The sequence below is a fragment of the Vipera berus genome, assembly GCF_964194415.1.
Source record: "Vipera berus genome assembly, chromosome: 2".
Lineage (NCBI taxonomy): Eukaryota > Metazoa > Chordata > Lepidosauria > Squamata > Viperidae > Vipera > Vipera berus.
Genome location: NC_138203.1, coordinates 26952641 through 26969900, shown reverse-complemented (window position 1 = coordinate 26969900; position 17260 = coordinate 26952641). Strand labels below are relative to the sequence as shown.

The 17260-nt window shown below is 38.0% G+C and overlaps 1 protein-coding gene across 6 annotated transcripts in view; it reads left to right on the top strand.

Annotated features, from left to right (window-relative positions):
* PDE4D (phosphodiesterase 4D) overlaps window positions 1-17260 on the top strand; it is a gene marked incomplete at its 5' end in the record, with an annotated part of 761328 nt that overhangs the window by 734621 nt on the left and 9447 nt on the right. For all 6 annotated transcript variants that reach the window (XM_081318714.1, XM_081318718.1, XM_081318715.1 and 3 more), the window contains 5 exons: window positions 2421-2514; window positions 13275-13447; window positions 14066-14164; window positions 14727-14891; window positions 15586-15685. In XM_081318714.1, coding sequence (XP_081174840.1) covers window positions 2421-2514; window positions 13275-13447; window positions 14066-14164; window positions 14727-14891; window positions 15586-15685 — 631 coding nt within the window. The remainder of the gene's footprint in view (window positions 1-2420; window positions 2515-13274; window positions 13448-14065; window positions 14165-14726; window positions 14892-15585; window positions 15686-17260) is intronic.

The window sequence follows — 17260 nt, the reverse complement described above, 5'->3', positions numbered from 1 at the left end:
TTAGCACACTCTTTTCCAATTGGACAATAGTGAAGGTTAATATAATATTAGGAGAGTGTGAGTATCTCTGGCCTAGCCTTCCCTCTCTCCTTTAATTTTTTGTTTGTTTGTTTTGCTTCTGGCCAACTTTCTGAACAGACTCAAATAGCTTTAACTAGTCACAATTTAAATTTCACCTAATGCCCTTTACAATTTTTCAGTCTATGGTACTGTGGCAAAACTAACGATAGCTCTATGTATTTGCTCAACGCACATCAGAAAAAAACTTTGCCATCCACCTAAAGCTCTGTGTAGGGAGTTCTTTCTCCTTTGACCATGTTCAAAATGAGTAAAGTCAACTGCCCTGGAATCTTGAGATAACCAAGATAAATATTTTGGCTATTAACCTATGTCAGAAGAAAACTGTAATCCATATCACCTGGACAGAACCTGTTTGAATATACCTGTCCCATATATTGTTGAGCAAGCAAATCAATGTCCTATTCATGCCGAGATTTACAATACAAAATAGGAATGGAATATGTGAGAAGCAGTATGAAGAAAACTCATAAAAGCAAATGTGTAATTGGGCTAAAGGAAAAGTGTAAATAGACATTAAATGTGTATCCTAGTCTACCCTCAACCCAGTTAGATTTTTGACATATTTGTTTAGTGTATAGAGTATAAGTGATACTATATCAGGACACAGATAATTAATTGATGTATAAATGAGGAGAGCGGCGCCTTGCAGAATATCCTACACTGCATTATTTTCAGACAAGACTTCACTTATGTAACGTATATTGTCCATACACTGAGAGCAGATGTGGAAAAGAAACAGTATATGTGAAAGAATACTACTGACAGTGCAGACTGTATATTGACAACCTGATGGCTGCAAAAATGATGTGGCTTTAAATCAAATAGTATAAACAATACATTTCTAAATAATCCAGTGTCTAGCTTTTCTGAATATGGAAGATTTAAGTAAATTTTAAAATTTACATTTTCTTAGCATATGGAAAAAATCACAATTTAAATTATTCCTCTTCCCCCCCCCCCCGACAAGAAACTTTCTAATTCTGTATTCTTCCAGCCTTTTCTAACCAGGTTCCTTCCATAAGTAATGGATGAAAACTCATAATTCCCAGCCCCTTTATGATAATTGTGTGGAAATTATAGCAAGCTTAGTTCAGCACTATGGGAGACTTAAACATAGGATACCCTGGAGGCTCTGTGTCTTTGCTGGTTGATGGGAATCATCTTTATCACCCTTTCCTGTGACTCATCAGGTCAGCCGTTCAAGTCACCAGAGGCTGCTGAAAAGTGCTTTCTTGTACAAGGAAACAAATGGGGCAGCCCTTCAGCCTCTCTGCTTTTTGTTATGCATTTGTAGACCTTGAATTCTTGAAGCAAGAACAATGTTACAGTAAAAGAATATTGCAGAAAACCTTGCAGTACTTTTTTGTTAAGACACAAGCTGCTTAATAAAACTAAGTCACAATCAGTACTGTCCTCCAAAGCTTATGAACCCCTTCTTGCAAAACTGGTAGCAAGATTGTCTGCCACTAAAGCAAGTGTAATTGAGATAATGAAATCACACAATTAGAAAACTGATTAAACTATTGGAGGCCTAAATTTTTTTATAATTGGAATAGCTTATTCCAGCCTTCACAAGCGCCTGAAAAAGTGTTCATCATCAACTCATGCTCTTCAATCAGCAGGTTGAAGATTGTGGACATTACAGTGTAATCTGTCTACAGGTCTTCAAATTGAGAAAGCCACTTTCTCTATTTTTTACATGACCCTCATCAGTTTATTTTTTTAACCTGTACATGTTTTGCTTTATAAAATGGCTATATCCGCAATAAAATCTGAGTACCTAGTTCCCAAAGAAGTTGGATCATTAGTTATTATTTTATAATTTAGGTATGTAAATTTAGATATACAAATGTTTAAGTAAGCAGGTAACAAGTAATTGAGTTACAGTTTATTCCTGCTTATAGAAATGTATAATGTTGCTAGGTAATTTTTATTTCCACTGGAAGGAGATGGCTTGTTGACCATTCAAAAAGTAGGAATTCAAGAAAATTGTTCTCTTTATTTCATGAGAACAAAGGTGGGATGTGTGTACATTATAAACCTTTAGTATACATTTTTAACTAGGATAAGAGCAATGAAATTGATCTCTATTCATATCCATAATCAATTTTTCAGTATCTTTATATAAAATGATGCGTGGAACAATATATTTGGTGAAGTCTACTTTGACACTTTCCCCAAGAATTTATTTTACTTCTCATTATGCCATTGAGCTAAAGTGGTATATCGATTTGAAAATGTGAACATATCTGTTAAAAAAGGTTCTTACACAATTTTTGTACCATATACCCATGTCCTGTCCTAGCCATTGACATACACTATTTTGCTTTTCTTTACAGTTTAAAAGAATGCTCAATCGAGAGTTAACCCACTTATCTGAAATGAGCCGATCAGGCAATCAAGTCTCTGAATATATATCCAACACATTTTTAGGTAAGCATGAGTATAAAAACTGGTATTTCTTGTTTGTTTGTTTTTTTCACTACCTACTACAGGAAATCTCTTACACACAGACACAGACACACACACACACACACACAGAGGCATTAATTAAATACAATTATTTAATTGTAACTTTTACAATAAAAGTTGGTAAGAGTTGTAGCAAAGAGTTTACCAGATGGACTTTTGCTAGCTGTCTTATGGTACGTTATCCATAGGTCTATATTATCCATAGGCGTATGGGGTATCCATAGGGGTATAAAAAAATATATGTAAAATATGATAGAATGTATACAAGCAACTAAATGACCTTGTAGGGTTAAAATAACAAAACATAAAAATAATCTATCTGAAATATATATAACCATTATAACATTAAAAGCTATGGAAAAGTTGTAATTAAGATTATTGCTATATAGAGAGAAGACATTGTGATGTAATGTATAAGGAAGAATAGCATATAAGGAATAATTATGGTTTCAAATCTGAAAGCCCAGTTATAGTGACTATTTCTCTATATTGTTATAATAACTCTAGCAGCTAATGAAATTAAGACAAAAATAAGATTCAATTGACAGGGACATAAAAAGTAGAAATCAAATACACAACTGCATTTGAAATGCTTCCAAGTGGAAAATATCTAGGAAATGTTTGAAGAGAATGTACAGCGCATTGTACAAACTGCGGAACAATATTTGATTGTAATCATTAAAGTAGAATCAGATTGGTTAGGAAAAATGCATAAAATAATTATTCCAATAGCAAATAAAGATAATGAAAACCGTTAGACAATTAATTTTCTGTTAATGACCACTTGTTCAGTGACTGAAGTTACAAAGGCACCAAACAAATGTTATTTATGACCTGCCCTTGAAGTTCTGGCCATCTCAGCATCCTCATCATCACATGATTACAATCCAGGCACTTGGCAACTGGCTCACATGACAGTTGCAGCACCCCAAAGTCACGTAATCACTTTTTGTGACTTTCCTTGCCAGTTTCTTATAAACGAAGTCACTGGGAAATCTGGCAGGAAAGATTGCAAGTCGCTCCTGTAAGTCATTTTATTTATTTAAGAAAAATTTGCATGGCCACCCAATTCACTCTCAGTGACTCCCACTGCTTTTTCTCTTGAACAGCCCAACTATGGAGTATGAGAACCTGTGGATCTCATATTCCATAGCACCTGCCCACAGGACACATGCTCAACCACACTCTTGTAGCACATGCATGCCTGACAGCACCATAGCAACCAACTGCAAATGCTGGGAAAGATGGAAGGAAAAACAAGAAGAGGATGACCAGCAGCAAGATGGACAGACTCAGTTGCACTGGCAATTGATACACTGTTAGAAAATCTGAAAGATCAGGTTAGGGACAGATTATCATGGAAGAAATCTATCTATCTGGCTGCTAGAAGTCAGCACTACTTGATGGTGCATAATCATTATTTAGTGCATTGATAGAAAATAAATAAGTGTGAAGTTAAAATAGCTGTATTTAAGATGAGCTGAAGTGCATTTATAAATCTGGGGAAATGAATAGAGAAATGTGTAAGTGGACAGATAGTGGGAATAAGGTAGTCTGTTATAAGGAACGATTGTTTCTTGACTAAAGCAAAAATGGCTGTACATACAAATGGGCTTCTGCCCATTTTATTATTGGAAAGTAAGAGTGCAGTATTTCAGGAAAAACATAAAATTAAATGTAATGGAAACAAGATACCTACAAACTATATAATTAGTAAATTAATAAGATATGAAAAAGAAATGGATATTGACATGAAGACTGAATACAAAAGTAAGTGAACATACAATGAAGTATATTAAGGTGGTTGAGTGATCCCTGAGTGTCAGGGATAACATAGCAAAACAAATGAAGAAAAAGTGAAAGGGATGGCAAGAGGAAGACTGCAAAAGCCATGGTTGAAAGATGTTAGAGGGAAGAGGGAAGTGAAATGTTTAAAGAAAAAAAGATGACTTAGGGAATGATATATGGATATGCTGTGACAGAAAGATCTGAAGTGATTCTGTGAATGGTGCAAATATTCTAAATGTTTGTGTAAATATTCTGATTGGATCCAATCAGCAAAGACATCTGCCTACTAAGAATATACTTCTGGTACAGATTTGTGCTGTTTGGTCAAATAACACTTTTCCTATTGTTTATCAGAGTTTTCTAGCTGATGGTTCATTTTAAGATGGGAGGGCTTTTGTGTTTAACATAACCTTAGCCACATTGACATAAAAAAATCATTTTTTTAACAAGCCGCAACTATAATTCACTAATTCCCTCTGTGCTCATTAGCCATCCAGGTATGATTCCGAACATGTGTTGGTTCAGAATGTTCTTGGCAGAAATAAGACAAGACAGCCATTTGCCTGAAATGGTATAAGGTTTCCTGCCTGAGCAGGGGGGTGGACTAGATGACCTCCAAGGTCCCTTCCTCCTCCTCCTCCTCCCTCCTCCTCCTCCTCCTCCTCCTTATTATTATTATTATTATTATGAGGCTCACCTAAATATTTAGCAAAGTATATAGCCAAGGAATTTATTAAGTTTTACTTCTGTTTGTGCAGCATAAGCAGCAAGCAAAATTGGCTGCATGCGAGGTTCTGTCTCACAGCAATATATAGCAATGATTTGCAGAATAATTATTCTAACATAACTGCTGTGCTGACTTAAAGAGGAATAACAAAGCAGTGTCCATATTCAAATTGCTTGCTATTTGGAATATATATTCAGCTAAGGAATAATTGAAATGGAATTTGGAAAATAGAGAGTAATCTAAAGTTTTATTTGTATGTATTTGTGTTGCCTGTTGTGATTTTTTTAAATAAAATGTACAGACCAGCTGACAATCAAACGCTTGCGCTCCTTTTTTCCCCCCTCCGACCTTGACCTTCCCCCATCATCAGTTGAGAATCAAACAGAAGTGTTAGAGGTGTGAAAAAGGGAAGACAAAATTACTGGCTGGAAGAAATAGAAAGCAGAAACTAAAAAAGATAATTTGCATGTCTCTGTTTCCTCTGCCATATTCTATATCAGGGGTCTTCAAACTTGGCCCTTTTATGACTTGTGGACTTCAACTCCCAGAATTCCTCAGCCAGCTTTGCTGGCTGAGGAATTCTGGGAGTTGAAGTCCACAAGTCATAAAAGGGCCAAGTTTGAAGACCCCTGTTCTATATGATAATTTCTGGAAAAAAATCCCCCAACTGTCAGTAAGCAGCTGGGGAGCTTACCAAATAATAGATACGTAAATTGGTTTCTGTACTTTGCACTAGTAGGATTGTTTTCATTAGTAAAAATCACTGGAAACAATTAATTATTAAGCTGTAAAATATTCAGTGATAAGTATTTGTAGATTGGTAACATTAGGTAACAAAATGCAGCAGAAGTATCCAGGATCTTATTGCAGACTAGGATTCTTCACACAATGAACTGGGGATGGCCTCCATCAAAATTATATAATACAAGATCCATGACATTACTGGATTATGCAAAGGAATATAAAACCAGGCCTAAACATTTGCACAAGAAATTTATCAAGTCATGCACTATTGCCATTGTGGCTACTTCTCAGTTTGGTCTCAATACTTCCAGATAATAGTTTGTTGCCCAGATATTTGGGCCAACCAACAACATGTGGAAAATAATGCATGATGGAAATGAAAAAAATGACTAGAACTTTTCCTATTGATGTTATAGGTTTCTCTTTCTTGTGATTCAGATCCAAAACGAAAAAAAAAATGTTTTGAAAATTCATCTCTTTCATTATCCAGAGGATTAGATAGAAAACTGGATTTTATGACCCTTGGCAATAAAAATTAGACAATTTCCAGGAAGCTTGAAAAAAATGGAAATGTGCTTACCTATAGAAATGAATACATAGAAGAATTTCTTCTTTATAAATCTTTTTTTGTGCTTCCTACAAACACCTGGTTAGGTGTTATGGGTCACACTATCAAACTAAAAGACACTTGATGAGCTCCAGCAGGACTTTTTTTTAATGATAAAAAAATATCTGCATGCAGGATGGTAGTGATGAAGCAATCCTTCATGTGCAGTAATGAAGATATGTGAAGAACAGTACCACAACCCACCAGTTTTCTTGTTAAAGTCTTATAAAAGACTTTATAAATGACTTTTCCCTTTTCTTATTACCAATGAAGGCCTTAAAACCTTGCACAAAGTTACCATTAAGGATACTTAATCTGAACAACTCTGGATCATGTTTTATTGATTTTTTTAAAATTATTGAATTTTAAATTAGAGATAGGTTACTTCCTTTTGAATAGAGCACGATAGGGCCACTAAATAATTGCATAATTATATCTCTGGAAAGGAAATTGTTTGAGATAAGGAGAAGCAAGGTTTGCTCAGCGATCTGACAAAGATACCGGAACTCATTGGTAGCCTTACACTGCAATGAACAAGGACACACATTCATTTTTTCAGCTACTAAAATTGTTGGACAAGCAGGCACAAAAACAGCCAAGGAAGTGATTGAAGCCTGGGAAACAGGCACCTCGTCAGTCAACAGGAGTGCTGATTTACCACGAGCCTATCAAGTACTTAGAAGGCGAGGGCTGGGCAGCACAAGCAAATGACAGCTAATGGCTTAAAAGCCAGCCATCAACATAGCCCAAACAACATCTAAAAAGCCACTATAAATACCATGTGCATAACAGATTCACACTCTGCTAGAGAAAAGTTCCCTAAAGATGGGTTCCAGCACACCTGAGATTCAAGGTGCTGGTAATGACCTATAAAGCCCTAAATGGCTTGGGTCCGGATTATCTAAGGGAACACCTGCTGCCGGCATCAACTTCCCATCGTCCTGTGCACTCCCACAGGGAGGGCCTTCTCAGGGTACTGCCGGTTAAGGAATGCCGGTGGGTTATTCCCAGGGGAAGGGCGTTCTCTGTGGGCATGCCGGCCCTATGGAACCAACTTCCCACGGAACACAGGACTGCCCCCGACCTTTGCTCATTTCGCCAGGACCTGAAAACCTGGTTCTTCGAGCTGTTTGGCCCAGACTGAGGGGTTGTAATTTAATTTAATTTAATTGGGTTTTAGTTTAACTTCAGGGACTGTAATTTAATTAATAGTTTTAATTGATTTTAATTGTATACTATGTATTTTAATTTCCCTGTAAACCTCCCTGAGTCCTACGGGAATAGGGCGGTATATAAATTTAAATAATAAAATTAATAATAAAACAGCATGGAAGACAAAACCTCTGGTTCCAGTGACCAACCCAGATTGGATCCTGCAACATTATCCTGGGACATGTATATTTGCCTTCATTCATAAGATTTGCTCACTTTGAAAGAAACCTTAGGAAATCCCTTGGAATTCCATGACCCCTCTAATATTTCCTTTCACTTGAATGCATCTGACATCTTGCTTTAGAGTCCTTTCTTTTGATGGTTCTAAACTTTGTTCATATGACTGAAGTTATAAACATCAAAGCATACACATGAGTCATTATATTTCAGCTGCTGTTGGTTTGTGCCAGTTCAAATCCTTCTCCCCCCCCCCTGTTTTATTTAATTGGTGATCAGTAAAGGAATAGGAGAGGGCTGACTGCCTCTGGCTGAAAATTGGTGACATTTTCACTTGTCGGTAGCAATCTGATCAGAATTCTCTGCTTTTTCCAGTAAATGCTAGCCTAATCTAAAAGATTAAAGAAAAGATCTGTGCCAACACATACATGTGGCAATAGATTTTCCCCCATTTCTAGACTGATGAATGCAGTTCTTAAATATTTTGTACATGCATCATGCTTTTTTTTTCTTGTTAGCATTAATCTAGAGGAAAGGGAGAAAAAAGAGTCTCCAAATAGAAAACAGTATTTCATCACATGTTTTTTACAGATTTGACAACATCGAGAATATGATACAGTATTATTAGGGGGAAAAATAAGAATTTGAGAAAGAACTGATTGGAGTGAATTTTTTTTTTTTTTTGCAGTTAGCAATGAACTTTTTATGCAAGGAAAAATTGACATAGATTCCTTATATAATATAAGTGGTTTTGGTTCCATGTTGATACTCTTACAAAACCACCATTAGAGTTGAAGGTCTTAAATAGATTTCACACTCCTGGCCAGATTTAATTTCTATGTCTAATTTGCATAAGAGGAACTTTGAGAGGGAACCTCTCCCATATCTAGAAAGTATATGCTGGTGCTGACTGTCAAGAGTTTATAAGAGTAATAATACAACACATATGAGACTATTAGATTGGAGAACAATAATCTAGTGTCAGGTATAGCACAATTATGTTTGTTGCCATCAATTGTGGCAGTGGGGAATTTTTTATTTTTACCTCTACTATGGAGATTAAGAGCTAGAATAGTGATCCTGATCCTGATTTTCTGTTACCCACCGGTTCAGCATGTGTATGCAAAACAATCTTATATCACAGGATCAGAGAATGCCATTGTTCATCTGGGATCAACTTAGTATGAGCTCATTAATAATTACTCACATTACCTTGTTTCAAGATAATGTTAGAATGTGTGCATTATATCTGCTCAAAAGGAAGGCTATCAAAAACATCCTCTACTCTTTACAGTTGTTGTTGTTAGTTGCGAAGTCGTGTCCGACCCATCGCGACCCTATGGACAATGTTCCTCCAGGCCTTCCTGTCCTCTACCATCTTCTGGAGTCCATTTAAGCTCACGCCTACTGCTTCAGTGACTCCATCCAGCCACCTCATTCTCTGTTGTCCCCTTCTTCTATTGCCCTCAATCTTTCCCAGCATTAGGCTCTTCTCCAGTGAGTCCTTCCTTCTCATTAGGTGGCCAAAGTATTTGAGTTTTAGCTTCAGGATCTGGCCTTCTAAAGAGCAGTCAGGGTTGATCTCCTCTAGGACTGACCGGTTTGATCGCCTTGCAGTCCAAGGGACTCGCAGGAGTCTTCTCCAGCACCATAGTTCAAAGGCCTCAATTCTTTGGCACTCAGCCTTTCGTATGGTCCAGCTTTCACTGCCATACATTGCAACTGGGAAGACCATAGCCTTGACTATACGCACTTTTGTTGACAGGGTGATGTCTCTGCTTTTTAGTGTGCTGTCTAGATTTGCCATGGCTTTCCTCCCCAGGAGCAAGCGTCTTTTAATTTCTTGGCTACAGTCCCCATCTGCAGTAATCTTGGAGCCCAGGAAAATAAAATCTGTCACTACCTCCATTTCTTCCCCATCTATTTGCCAGGAATTGAGAGGGCCGGATGCCATGATCTTGGTTTTCTTAATGTTTAGTTTCAACCCAACTTTTGCACTCTCCTTCTTCACTCGCAACAAGAGGCTCTTTAGTTCCTCTTCACTTTCTGCCATTAGAGTGGTATCATCTGCATATCTTAGGTTGTTGATGTTTCTTCCGGCAATCTTAATTCCAATTTTTGATTCATCTAGCCCTGCCTTTCTCATGATGTGCTCTGCATATAAGTTAAATAGGCAAGGCGACAGTATACAGCCTTGCCGGACTCCTTTCCCAATTTTGAACCAATCAGTGGTTCCGTGTCCAGTTCTCACTGTTGCTTCTTGGCCCACATATAGGTTTCTCAAGAGACAAATAAGATGGTCTGGTATGCCCATCTCTTTAAGGACTTGCCACAGTTTGTTATGATCCACACAATCAAAGGCTTTAGCATAGTTAATGAAGCAGAAGTAGATGTTTTTCTGGAACTCTCTAGCTTTCTCCATGATCCAGCGTATGTTAGCAATTTGATCTCTAGTTCCTCTGCCTCTTCGAAATCCTGCCTGTACTTCTGGTAGTTCTCGATCCACATACTGCTGGAGTCTAGCTTGTAGAATTTTAAGCATAACTTTACTAGCATGAGAAATGAGTGCAATGGTGCGATAGTTTGAACATTCTTTGGCACTGCCTTTCTTTGGAATTGGAATGTAAACTGATCTTTTCCAGTCCTGTGGCCACTGTTGAGTTTTCCAAATTTGCTGGCAAATTGAGTGTAGCACTTTTACTGCATCGTCTTTTAAGATTTTGAATAGCTCAGCTGGAATACTGTCACCTCCACTAGCTTTGTTGTTGCTCAGCTTCTCTAAGGCCCACTTCACTTCACATTCTAGGATGTCTGGCTCGAGGTCAGTGACCACCTCATTGTGATTATCAGGGACGTTAAGCTCATTCTTGTATAGTTCTTCTGTGTAATTTTGCCACCTCTTCTTAATCTCTTCTGCCTCTGTTAGGTCCCTGCCATTTTGGTCCTTTATCATGCCCATTTTTGCATGAAACGTTCCCTTCATCTCTCCAATTTTCTTGAAAAGATCTCTGGTCCTCCCTATTCTATTGTTTTCTTCTATTTCTTTGCATTGTTCATTTAAGAAGGCATTCTTATCTCTTCTAGCTATTCTTTGGAATTCTGCATTTAATTGGGCATATCTTTCTTTTTCTCCCTTGCCTTTCACTTCCCTCCTTTCCTCAGCTGTTTGCAAAGCTTCCTCAGACAGCCATTTTGCTTTCTTGCATTTCTTTTTCTTTGGGATGGTTTTGGTTGCTACCTGTTGTACAATGTTGCGAACCTCTGTCCATAGTTCTTCAGGCACTCTGTCTATCAGATCTAATTCTTTAAATCTATTTGTCACCTCTACTGTATATTCAACAGGGATATGATTTAATTCATACCTGACTGGCCTAGCGCTTTCCCCTACTTTCTTTAATTTAAGCCTAAACTTTGCAACAAGAAGCTCATGGTCTGAGCCACAGTCAGCTCCTGGTCTTGTTTTTACTGACTGTATAGAGCTTCTCCATCTTTGGCTGCAGAGCATATAGTCAATCTGATTTCTGTGTTGACCGTCTGGTGATGTCCATGTGTAGAGCCATCTCTTGGGTTGTTGGAAAAGAGTGTTTGCTATGACCATCGTATTCTCTTGACAAAATTCTATCAGCCTGTGCCCTGCTTCATTTTGTACTCCAAGGCCAAACTTGCCTGTTATTCCAGTTATCTTTTGGCTTCCTACTTTAGCATTCCAATCTCCCATGATGATAAGGACATCATTTTTGGGTGTTAGTTCTATAAGGTGCTGTAGGGCTTCATAGAACCGGTCAATTTCATCCTCTTCAGCACTGGTGGTTGGGGCATAGACTTGGACTACTGTGATATTGAATGGTTTGCCTTGGATTCGAACTGAGATCATTCTGTCATTTTGAGGGTTGTATCCCAGTATTGCTTTTCCTACTTTTTTATTGACTATGAAGGCTACTCCATTTCTTCTGAGGGATTCTTGCCCGCAGTAGTATACCTGATGGTTATCTGAATTACATTCACCCATTCCTGTCCATTTTAGTTCGCTGATACCTAAGATGTCGATGTCTAGTCTTGTCATCTCTTGTTTGACCACGTCCAGCTTTCCTTGATTCATGGATCTTACATTCCAGGTTCCTATGGAGAAAGAATCTTTACAGCATCGGACTTTCCTTTCACCACCAGACATATCCACAGCTGAGCGTCCTTTCGGCTTTGGCCCAGTCGCTTCATTCTTTCTGGCACTACTAGTACTAGCCCTCTGCTCTTCCCCAGTAGCATATTGGACGCCTTCCGACCTGAGGGGCTCATCTTCCAGCGTCATATCGTTTTGCCTTTTGGTACTGTCCATAGGGTTTTCATGGCAAAGATACTGGAGTGGTTTGCCATTTCCTTCTCCAGTGGATCACGTTTTGTCAGAACTCTCTGCTATGACCTTTCCGTCTTGGGTGGCCCTGCACGGCATAGCTCATAGCTTCATAGAACTTTTCTTTTTAAATAAATATGATATTGTAACTGCTTTATTATTTATTTTCATTTGTTCATTCCAGCTTCTTATGCTCAATTACCTGTTATTTTCTATTTTGGTCAGTGTAATTGGAGTAAATCATGTCCTAGTTATGCTCATTGCAGTAGCACAAAATTGGTTTATTTTGCCTCATTTTCAGTAACAACAATATGTTGACAGATACCAAAAATCTGTGATTTGCAAGATAAATTGGACTGTGAGCCAAATATTTTTGAATTAATATTTGTAAAAACAACCACATTCATCAACTCATAATTATCACTGCACTTCAGAGACAATCTTGTGATAGGTTAGGTTTGAGACATGGGAGATACTGATTTCAGATCTCCACTCAAACTACAATAATGGGATAACTTCACCCAAGATTTAAGAAAGCATAAAATAATATAAACAAATTCCTAAAAATCAGAACTGAAAAGAAATTATTTGGACCTAAGAACCTAATGGCTGCTTGTTTCACTTTTTAGTTTATAATATTCAAGCTGTTTTATATCAACATCATTAGGTTTTGTAGCTGTATGTAAAGTTGTTATTGCTGCACTACTGAAAGAATGTAAGATTGCTTAAATCTAATACTAAAGTGGTCTTGAACCTTTTCATGCAGTTATTTATTTATTTAACTTATATCCTGCCTTTGTTGTTTTTGTAAATAACTCAGGATGACAAATATGTCCAATATGCCTTCCTCCTCCTATTGTTCTGACGACAACAACCCTGTGAGGTGAATTGGGCCAAAAGAAAGAGTGACTAGCCCAAAGTTACCTAGCTGTTTTTCATAGCTAAGGCGAAACTAGAAAAAGAACAAGTTAATAGGTTAGATGGTGATTTGCACCGTCTTATTTCAAAATGATTTTGAAGGACATTCTTATGAAAAGCTATGCTGCTCCTAATGTTATTTCTTACAAGGTAGCTGTAATTTGCAAATAAAATATAGATCTTTTTTTCTTCTTTAAAAGATAAGCAGCATGAAGTGGAAATCCCATCTCCAACACAGAAAGAAAAAGAGAAAAAGAAACGGCCTATGTCTCAAATCAGTGGAGTAAAAAAGTTGATGCACAGCTCCAGCTTAACAAATTCTAGCATCCCCAAATTTGGAGTCAAAACAGATCAAGAAGATATTCTAGCTAAGGTAAGAGCAATGCTGATTTCCAGCTGATTCAGTATCTGTAACTTAGATCCAAATATAATTACAACACTACATTCACAAATATTTACATGCATTCATTTTTGTTTATACGAATTTATATGTTATGTGTATTAAATCACACACACTGATTTTGTACAGCTAAATATTCTGATTCAGTTTTTCAGTAGCACATTGTGCATTAGAACTGTGTAACTGCAGAAATCAAACAGATTTTTTTTTTAAAAAAACACCTATAGAATTTAACAAAAATTCAGATGCCGTGTTTGAATATAAATAAAGTAGCAAAAAAAGTCTTAAGGAAAAATAATTTATTTTGATTATTTTTAAACTTAAAAGAATATTCCCAAAACATAGGTTAGAGTAAGGTAGTGTCATTCCCTGGAGTATTTCCTCATGCTCTTTGCTCTGTTAGAGCATCAAGGCAATACTGAAGCATTTTAGTGCATGCAGTTTGGAGCAACAGTTCTACTTCTTATTTAAAATCTGAAAAATTAGTTGCAAAGATGTAGAATACAAAGAAAGTCAAGAGCAGATGTTTTATGCAAACTCTATTGCAACGCCAGGGTAACGGTTTCTGTTTTTTGTGTGATTTTACATCAGGAGCTAGAAGATGTAAATAAATGGGGCCTCCAAGTATTTAAAATAGCCGAATTTTCTGGGAACCGTCCTTTGACAGTCATCATGTATACAATTTTTCAGGTATGTTTAAGAGGAATTTTTTTCCCCTTTTCTAGAGGTTGTATTAGCAATTACTTTTCTCTACCCACACCGATACTAAACAACAGCAATTTGATTGGAGCAACATAAAAACCATCGGCTACACTACCACCCGCCATGCTCGTGAATTCATCAAAGCCTGGCACTCCACAAGCAATTCCATCACCAGACACATTGACTTAAAACCAGCATATGAGCCCCTCAGAATCCAAATCAACCACACAGCTAAACAGAAACATTACCAACCCTCAACCAACCCACGCAAGCCCCCCCCAACACCAGCAGTTCATCTACCAATGACCCTGAGCTGATGTAACCTCCCCATCACAAGACCCATCACTGATGACTCACACCTGACCCATCACAAGACTTCACTTGACACACCCACACCTGAAGCCCTTATAAATACAAGAACACTGACACTGACATCCCCTAAACTCTGCTGAAAATATTACTTAGCCTGGTAATGAAACTTTTGGAAACCAAGCCACAAGCTTGGAGAACCAACCTTCACCCTCAATTACTTTTCTTTCTGTAACTGCAGGAACGGGATTTGCTAAAAACATTTAAAATTCCACCGGATATCTTAATAACCTATTTGATGACGCTGGAGGACCATTATCATGCAGATGTGGCATATCACAACAATATACATGCTGCTGATGTTGTACAGTCAACACATGTGCTTTTATCAACCCCAGCTTTGGAAGTAAGTCGACAATATATGGGTGAAATTAAAAAAAAAGTACTTGTAAAACCTACTTTCATGTCACGCAACACACCAAGGTGGCTAGGCAAATGATTAGTTACTGAGAAAATAACTTTAATTTGAAGATATCAACATTTGATACTTTATTATAAAAACATTTTGTAAATTGGACTTTAATCTTTGTTTTTTCAGAAAAACATAATAAGAACTGAAGTGTTTGTACTAGTACAGATCCAAACCTAAATGGGTAGAGGACCAGTGCAGTTCTGTTTCACTTAAAGCAGGGGTGTCAAACTCAATTTCATTGAGGGCCGCATCAGCATTGCGGTTGCCCTCAGAGGGCCGGGCAGGTGTCGCCTGGGTGGGCGTGGCTAGAGTGCATATGGCCTACTGGGTGGGCGTGGCCAGCTCTACATCGTTCGCATCAAGGGTGTCTATGGGGGCCTGGGCAGGACTGGGACAGATCTGAGGGTCTCTGGCAGAAGGAGGGTCTCTGGGCCAGGGCCAAGGCAATGGGGGCCATTCCCTCACTATTTCCAGGATGGCTTCGCGGGCCACATGAAACCACTTCGCGGGCCGGATCCGGCCCCCGGGCCTTGTGTTTGACATGTCTGACTTAAAGCATTTTCTCCATTAGTCATTCTTCTCTGTTCCACTATCTTATTCCTAAATATTTCCTCTTTTTTTCTTTTAGGCTGTTTTCACAGACTTGGAGATTCTAGCTGCTATTTTTGCCAGTGCAATACACGATGTTGACCATCCTGGAGTTTCAAACCAATTTCTTATCAACACAAGTAAGTTAGTTTATTTCTGGCACTACTAACTGTCTGTATACTTGAGATTCTTTGAACATGCAACAAGAGGGGATTTTTTAAAAAAATGGTTTTGGATATGTAGTTTCTGCATACATCATGTGGCCAATCATTAAAAGTATATTTTTAGTCCAGCATCTCTTTCTTACAATGGGAAATTGAGGAATGGGTTTTCCTGTTCACTCAGTCAGCTGGATATTCAAGGTCTTTCCATTGTTACTTGTCAATGGGTTTCAAGCAACTGGGAAATCTAAGGCAGCTTTCTTGTGATAGATTGTTGGAGGTCCCTGAATGCTACTTATTCCTCTTGATCAATGTTTCTCAAACTTGGTAGCTCTAAGATATGTGTGGTTACGGTGGAATTCTGAGAATTGAAGGCCACAAATCTTATGGTGAGTTTGAAATTCACTGCTCTATATTTTTTTCTTGGGTTCTCTGGCCCATTTGGAATCTCTGTACTATTAAAACTCTTGTTGTCATGACCTTTACGTGGATGAAGTAGTGAATCATAGAGAACAATTTTTGAACAAAGGTACCTCAAATGGGCTAACTTACATAATACATCCAAAATTGGGATCCATATTTCCCAAGAGAATGAAATTAGGGGAGGTCGTGGCTGCTTCACTGCTACTGGCTGCTGCTACACTGCTGGGCTGCTGCATATGATCTTCTTGTTCAAATTCTGTGGCAGTTTCCCAGCCATTCTCGCAATCTATCACTCCCTCTCCCACCTATTAGCAAGAAATTGATTTATCATGTGGCTCTTAAGGAAACAAGTGCCTGAAGAAAGGCCTGGATGTTTTTATTGCTTTATGTGCCCTCTGCTGTGGCACACAACATGCGCATGCATCTATATTCCATTCAGGAGAATGGACCACTTTGTATGTATATACATCCCTTCTTCTATATTTCTTCACAAACTTGTGAAGTAGATGGGAAAGTCACCAAGTGAACTTCTATGCCTACAAGTAGAGTAGAAACTGGCTGTCTCTAGTGTCAGACAAATACATTACCTATTATGTACCACAGTCCTTGCCCATCCTGTTTTCAACTACTTCTTATTATGAAACTGAGTGTAGTCTGTTCCCTCCTTTGGCCACTGGAGATCAGATAGATCAGTCACAACCTTCAGGAGGTCTAGTGGTTAGCTGCAAAGTCGTGTCTGACCCATCGCAACCCCATGGACAATATTCCTCCAGGCCTTCCTGTCCTCTACCATCTTCTGGAGTCCATTTAAGCTCACGCCTACTGCTTCAGTGACTCCATCCAGCCACCTCATTCTCTGTCATCCCCTTCTTCTCTTCCCTAGGTCATAGGTCATATGATCCTATTTTAAACTGTTCTGAGGTAAGAATGGCAATGTATAATATTGTAAATAAATAAATAAATAAAATATCATCAACATGCAAGGTATAAATAGAGGGGAAACATCATGGTGAAGAGATGACACCAAACATCACTGCGATGTGGCAACAAGGAGTGCGAGAGATAAAGAAACAGAATGAAAGGGCTGTATTTCTGCTGAACCAAAAGGAAAAGTACAGAATGAGGAGACAA